General features: G+C 48.0%; 1 protein-coding gene across 1 annotated transcript in view; it reads left to right on the top strand.

Moving 5' to 3' along the window:
- LOC106592580 (unconventional myosin-XV) overlaps positions 1 to 7,500 on the top strand; it is a 274,787-nt gene that overhangs the window by 141,773 nt on the left and 125,514 nt on the right. Inside the window, exons 16-20 of the mRNA XM_045692035.2 lie at positions 3,532 to 3,663; positions 3,900 to 4,025; positions 4,213 to 4,445; positions 4,927 to 5,097; positions 5,571 to 5,688. Of these exons, the coding sequence (XP_045547991.2) occupies positions 3,532 to 3,663; positions 3,900 to 4,025; positions 4,213 to 4,445; positions 4,927 to 5,097; positions 5,571 to 5,688 (780 nt within the window). The remainder of the gene's footprint in view (positions 1 to 3,531; positions 3,664 to 3,899; positions 4,026 to 4,212; positions 4,446 to 4,926; positions 5,098 to 5,570; positions 5,689 to 7,500) is intronic.

Genomic DNA, 7,500 nt, shown 5'->3' with positions numbered 1-7,500 from the left:
CCAGAACCTTTATACCAGGTGGTGTCAGAGGAAGGACCCAAAAAATAGTCAGAGACTCCAGTCACCCCAGTCATAGACTGTTCTCTCTGCTACCTCACGGCAAGCGGTACCGGAGCGCCAAGTCTAGGTCCAAGAGGCTCTTTAACAGCTTCTACCCCCAAGCTATAAGACTGGTGAACAATTAATCAAATGGCCAACTGGACTATTTACATTGACACCCCCTTCCCCAAATTACCTCGACTAACCTGTCCCCCCGCACATTGACTCTGTACAGGTACCCCCTGTATATAGCCTCCACATTGACTCTGTACCGGCACCCGAGGATATACAGCCTCCACATTGACTCTGTACCAGTACCCCCTGTATATAGCCTCCACATTGACTCTGTACCGGTACCCCCTGTATATAGCCTCCACATTGACTCAGTACCGGTACCCCCTGTATATAACCTCTATACTGACTCAGTACCGGTACCCCCTGTATATAGCCTCCACATTGACTCTGTACCGGTACCCCCTGTATATAGCCTCCACATTGACTCTGTACTGGTTCCCCCTTGTATATAGCCTCCACACTGACTCGGTACCGGTACCCCCTGTATATAGCCTCCACATTGACTCGGTACCCCCTGTATATAGCCTCCACATTGACTCTGTACCGGTACCCCCTGTATATAGCCTCCACATTGCCTCTGTACCGGTACCCCCTGTATATAACCTCCACATTGACTCTGTACCAGTACCCCCTGTATATAGCCTCCACATTGACTCTGTACCGGTACCCCCTGTATATAGCCTCCACATTGACTCGGTACCCCCTGTATATAGCCTCCACATTGACTCTGTACCGGTACCCCCTGTATATAACCTCCACATTGACTCTGTACCGGTACCCCCTGTATATAGCCTCCACATTGACTCTGTACCATAACACCCTGTATATAGCCTCCACATTGACTCTGTACCGGTACCCCCTGTATATAGCCTCCACATTGACTCTGTACCGGTACCCTCTGCATATAGCCTCCACATTGACTCTGTACAGGTACCCCCTGTATATAGCCTCCACATTGACTCTGTACCGGTACCCCTTGTATATAGCCTCCACACTGACTCGGTACCGGTACCCCCTGTATATACAGTGAGGGAAAAAAGTATTTGATCCCCTGCTGATTTTGTACGTTTTCCCACTGACAAAGAAATGATCAGTCTATAATTTTAATGGTAGGTTTATTTGAACAGTGAGAGACAGAATAACAACAAAAAAAGACAGAAAAACGCATGTCAAAAATGTTATAAATTGATTTGCATTTTAATGAGGGAAATAAGTATTTGACCCCCTCTCAATCAGAAAGATTTCTGGCTCCCAGGTGTCTTTTATACAGGTAACGAGCTGAGATTAGGAGCACACTCTTAAAGGGAGTGCTCCTAACCGCAGTTTGTTACCTGTAAAAAAGACACCTGTCCACAGAAGCAATCAATCAATCAGATTCCAAACTCTCCACCATGGCCAAGACCAAATAGCCCTCCAAGGATGTCAGGGACAAGATTGTAGACCTACACAAGGCTGGAATGGGCTACAAGACCATCGCCAAACAGCTTGGTGAGAAGGTGACAACAGTTGGTGCGATTATTCGCAAATGGAAGAAAAACAAAAGAACTGTCAATCTCCCTCGGCCTGGGGCTCCATGCAAGATCTCACCTCGTGGAGTTGCAATGATCATGAGAACGGTGAGGAATCAGCCCAGAACTACACGGGAGGATCTTGTTAATGGTTTCAAGGCAGCTGGGACCATAGTCACCAAGAAAACAATTGGTAACACAGTACGCCGTGAAGGAATGTAATCCTGCAGCGCCCGCAAGGTCCCCCTGCTCAAGATAGCACATAGCCCTGAGGTGCGTGTCCCTAGTCTGGCGCCTCCAAAGCCAGTCCCACGCATTAGGCCGTCAGTGCGCAGTTCCCGTCCAGAGCTTCCAGCGACAGTTCCCCGTCCAGAGCTTCCGGTGACAGTTTCCCATCCAGAGCTTCCAGCGACAGTTCCCCGTCCAGAACTTCCGGCGACAGTTCCCCGTCCAGTGCTTCCGGCGACGTCCTACAGTCCGGAACCGACAGAGTTGGCCTACAGTCCGGAGCCTGCAGAGACGGCCTACAGTCCGGAGCCTGCAGAGTCGCCCGCCAGTCCGGAGGGGGGAGGTTTGGGAAGGGGGGGTGTAGCACAGGAACCGTCGGTGACGGTGGCCACCCTCCCTTCCCTCCCTTTATTTGGGATTAATTTTGTGTTTTTTGTTTGAGGTGCATACGGGGTCTGCACCTTTGGGGGGGTACTGTCACATCCTGACCAGTAAAGGGGGTTATTGTTGTTTGGTCAGGGCGTGGCAGGGGGTGTTTGTTTTATGTGTTTCGGGGTTTTTGGTTTATGTTCTATGTTAGTATATTTCTATGTTTATTCTAGTGTGTCTATTTCTATGTTTAAGTTTCTTGGGTTGACCTTCAATTGGAGGCAGCTCTTCCTCGTTTCCTCTAATTGAAGGTCCTATTTAGTAGGGGTGTTTTTTCCTGTGTTTTGTGGGTGGTTGTTTCCTGTTTTGTGTATGTTGCACCTGGTCATTTTGTTGTTTGTTTTGATTTTGGGTTAATAAAGTGAATATGAGCACTTCACACGCCGCATCTTGGTCCCCATTAGATGACAGTCGTTACAAGTGGGACAAAATCCCTCCTGAGATGCAAACCTGGTGGCCAACTACAAGAAACGTCTGACCTCTGTGATTGCCAACAAGAGTTTTGTCACCAAGTACTAAGTCATGTTTTGCAGAGGAGGGTCAAATACTTATTTCCCTCATTGAAATGCAAATCATTTCATAACATTTTTGACATGCGTTTTTCTGGATTTTTTGTTGTTGTTATTCTGTCTCTCACTGTTCAAATAAACCTACCATTAAAATTATAGACTGATCATTTCTTTGTCAGTGGGCAAACGTACAAAATCAGCAGGGGATCAAATACTTTTCCCCCCTCACTATAGCCTCGGTATTGTTATTTAATTGTGTTACTTTTTATTTAAAAAATTACTTTAGTTTGTTTAGTAAATATTTTCTTAACTCTAGTTCTTGAACTGCATTGTTAGTTAGGGGTTTGTAATTAAGCATTTCACTGTGAGGTCTACTACACCTGTTGTATTCAGCATTTCACTGTGAGGTCTACTACACCTGTTGTATTCAGCATTTCACTGTAAGGTCTACTACACCTGTTGTATTCAGCATTTCACTGTGAGGTCTACTACACCTGTTGTATTCAGCATTTCACTGTAAGGTCTACTACACCTGTTGTATTCAGCTCATGTGACACATACAATTTGATTTGATTTGATTGGTTTATTCTGATACTTTCCAAGTGTGAAACTTGGTTAAAATCTGAGTGCAACTGGCATGGCTCCTAGCACATATGAAGCAATGCCCTCCATTATAAACCTATGGGCCTTGACTCAAAATGGCGTCCGTTGTTCTGAGCCGGTATGTCCGCTGTTTCCTGCAGGAGGAGTACATCAGGGAGCAGATCAGCTGGCAAGAGCTTCCCTTCAGCGACAACCAGGCCGTCATCGACCTCATCGCCGCTAAGCCCCATGGGATACTGAGGATCCTCGACGACCAGTGCGGCTTCCCACAGGTAGCCACGTCACTTCCCTGTTGTGTGTCACTTCCTGTGCGTCACCTAGGTTGAACATAACAACAAAAAAAGGTAAAATAACAAGAGAATTCAAAAAGAAATCCCAGAAGCCTTTGCATAAAAATGAGGTAAGAATTGTAAACGACGGGACCAACATACGCGAGTTAGAAACAGCCCTAGTAACCATAACTCTGTGGTGTTATCCGGAGTGTAACTTCCTGTTCCTGTTTTGCTAGGCGACAGACCACACCTTCCTCCAGAAGTGTAACTATCACCACGGTAACAGCGATCTGTACGCCCGGCCGAAGATGCCCCTCCCGGAGTTCACGCTGAAACACTACGCTGGGAAAGTCACATACCAGGTAAACACACACACACACACACACACACACACACACACACACACACACACACACACACACACACACACACACACACACACACACACACACACACACACCTGAAGTAATCCTGGAGTTATCCTAAAATCCATTCTATCGTTCCCCTGTTGATGTTCTCCTAACATTATCTACCGTCCCCTTGTTCTAGGTGCATAAGTTCCTCCATAAAAACTTTGACCTGGTCCGTCAGGATGTCCTGGAGCTGTTCAGTCGGAGTAAGAACCTCACGGTGTCCAACCTGTTCCTCAAACACAGCGAGGGTCTGGCGTCTCAGCAGCGTTCTGCCGCCAGGAGGGGCTCCACCGCTCGCCGCCTCGCCGGCAACACCGTCAGCGCCAAGTTCCAGAGCAGTCTGCAGGACCTGGTGGAGAAGATGGAGAGGTCCGGGTTCTGGGGGGGGTTCTAGAGTTATATTGCCTACCCACTCGGCACAGACAATTCGACGTCTGTTTCCCACGTTGAATTTACGTGGAAACAACGTTGATTCAACCTGTGTTGTGCCCAATTGGTAGGATCTAGCTTAAAAAAATTCCAGGGTTCTGTGGTTCTGAGTTCTACAATTTCTATGGTACTATGTTTTAGCATTCTATGGTTCTAATTTTAGGGTTCTGTGGTTCTGAGTTCTACAATTTCTAGGGTACTATGTTTTAGCATTCTATGGTTCTAATTCTAGGGTTCTGTGGTTCTGACTTCTACAATTTCTAGGGTACTATGTTTTAGCATTCTATGGTTCTAATTTTAGGGTTCTGGGGTTCTCTGAGTTCTGGGGTTCTAGAGTTCTGAGTACAGCATTCTAAAGGGTTCTACGTTCCTCATGCACAAGGTTAAAGGTTTATTTTAAATTCGAAGTGTGTCTCTACAGATGTAAACCGTACTTTGTACGTTGCATCAAGCCAAACCAGCACAAGGAACCGGGCCAGTTTGAAATGGAACTGGTGAAGACTCAGCTACGCTACTCTGGTATCCTGGAGACCGTACGCATCAGGAAGGAGGGATACCCAATCAGAATACCTTTCCACCACTTCCTCAACAGGTGGGTCACATGACAGGAAGTCACAGCCTTTAGTGGCATCACTTACCTATTTGCTTTTTTTGGTCGGCCCAGACTAACGATGATGCCGTAGCTCTCTGTTGCTTATGGCAGCTCGACCTCTGAGACCAATGTTGTCCATGAATCTCTCCTCTGGTCTCCTAGGAGGATGTACTTCCTCTGGTCTGAGACCAGTGTTGTCCGTGAATCTCTCCTTTGGTCTCCCAAGAGGTAGTACTTCCTCTGGTCTGAGACCAGTGTTGTCCGTGAATCTCTCCTGTGTTCTCCTAGGAGGTTCTACTTCCTCTGGTCTGAGACCAGTGTTGTCCGTGAATCTCTCCTGTGGTCCAGAGGTCCAGGAGGTCTTTTCCTCATTCTGAGTTTACTGGCAGCACAGGATATCTTCATTAATAAGAGACCAGGAATGGTGTTGCTGTACTCCACATAAATTGTGTGTGTGTATGTGTGTTCCTCAGGTACAAGGCGTTGCTGTGTCTAAAGGAGATACTTCCAGCGGACGGGGACACCTGTGTTGAGATGATCCATAAACTCTGTCCTGTTAAACCTGGAACATACCAAGTAGGAGTTACCAAGGTGAGGAGGGGGGGCTGTGTTGAGATGTACTGTCCTGTTAAACCTGGAACATACCAACTAGGAGTTACCACGGTGGGCTGCCAGAAGAGAAGAAGAGGACTAGCCACCCCTCGAAGCCTGTTTCCTTTATAGGTTTCTTCCTGGTTCTTCCAAGGTTCTTCATGGTTCTTCCTAGTGCTTCCTGGTTCTTCCTACATTCTTCATGCGTTTTTTCTAGGTTCTTCCTGGTTTTTCCTAGGTTCTTCCTAGTTTCTTCCTGGTTTTTCCTAGGTTCATCCTAGGTTCTTCCTGGTTCTTCCTAGGTTCTTCCTAGGTTCTTCCTAGGTTCTTCCTGGTTCTTCCTATGTTCTTCCTGGTTTTTCCTAGGTTCTTCCTAGGTTCTTCTTAGGTTCTTCCTAGGGTCTTCCTGGTACTTCCTATCCACTGTGGCTCTGCATTACTTGCTCTGTGGGGTTTTAGGCTGAGTAACTGTAAACGGCTGATGGAAAAAGGCCTTCATAAGATACATTGCATTTGATTAATTTGAAGATGAGGGGCTAGGATATCGCAGGATGGTCTACAAATATTTTTTAAAATCACAATCCTCCAACCACATTCCATGCATGGAACGAATGTGGGTGGGGCTAGGTCTACATAAGGGTGCTAATTTTAAAGAAATTCACAAAAGCTCTGATGAAGGCCGTGAGGCCGATACGTAAAGCTCTGACGAAGGCAGTGAGGCCGATACGTAAAGCTCTGACGAAGGCCGTGAGGCCGATATACAAAGCTCTGACGAAGGCCGTGATGCCGATACGTAAAGCTCTGACGAAGGCCGTGAGGCCGATATACAAAGCTCTGACGAAGGCCGTGATGCCGATTCGTAAAGCTCTGACGAAGGCCGTGAGACTGATACGTAAAGCTCTGAAGAAGGCCGCGAGGCCGATACGTAAAGCTCTGATGAAGGCAGTGAGGCCGATACGTAAAGCTCTGACAAAGGCCGTGAGGCCGATATACAAAGCTCTGACGAAGGCCGTGAGGCCGATTCGTAAAGCTCTGACGAAGGCGTGAGGCTGATACGTAAAGCTCTGACGAAGGCCGATACGTAAAGCTCTGACGAAGGCCGTGAGGCCGATACGCAAAGCTCTGACGAAGGCCGTGAGGCCGATACGTAAAGCTCTGACGAAGGCCGTGAGGCCGATACGTAAAGGTCTGACGAAGTCCGTGAGGCCGATACGTAAAGCTCTGACAAAGGCCGCGAGGCCGATACGTAAAGCTCCGACGAAGGCCGTGAGGCCGATTCATAAAGCTCTGACGAAGGCCGCGAGGCCGATTCGTAAAGCTCTGACGAAGGCCGATACGTAAAGCTCTGACGAAGGCCGTGAGGCCGATACGTAAAGATCTGACGAAGGCGTGAGGCCGATACGAAAAGCTCTGACGAAGGCGCGAGGCCGATACGAAAAGCTCTGACGAAGGCGCGAGAACGATACGCAAAGCTCTGACGAAGGCCGTGAGGCTGATACGTAAAGCTCTGACGAAGGCCGTGAGGCCGATAGGTCAAGCTCTGACGAAGGCAGTGAGGCCGATATGTAAAGCTCTGACGAAGGCCGATAGGTAAAGGTCTGACGAAGGCCATGAGGCCGATACGTAAAGATCTGACGAAGGCCGTGAGGCCGATACGTAAAGCTCTGACGAAGGCCGTGAGGCCGATACGTAAAGCTCTGACGAAGTCCGTGAGGCCGATACGTAAAGATCTGACGAAGGCCGATAGGTAAAGGTCTGACGAAGGCCGTGAGGCCGATACGTAAAGATCTGACGAAGGCCGTGAGGCCGATA

This window comes from Salmo salar, chromosome 12 (genome assembly GCF_965601325.2).
Source record: "Salmo salar chromosome 12, fSalSal1, whole genome shotgun sequence".
Classification (NCBI taxonomy): Eukaryota; Metazoa; Chordata; class Actinopteri; order Salmoniformes; family Salmonidae; genus Salmo; species Salmo salar.
This window is presented reverse-complemented; position numbering and strand designations above follow the sequence as displayed.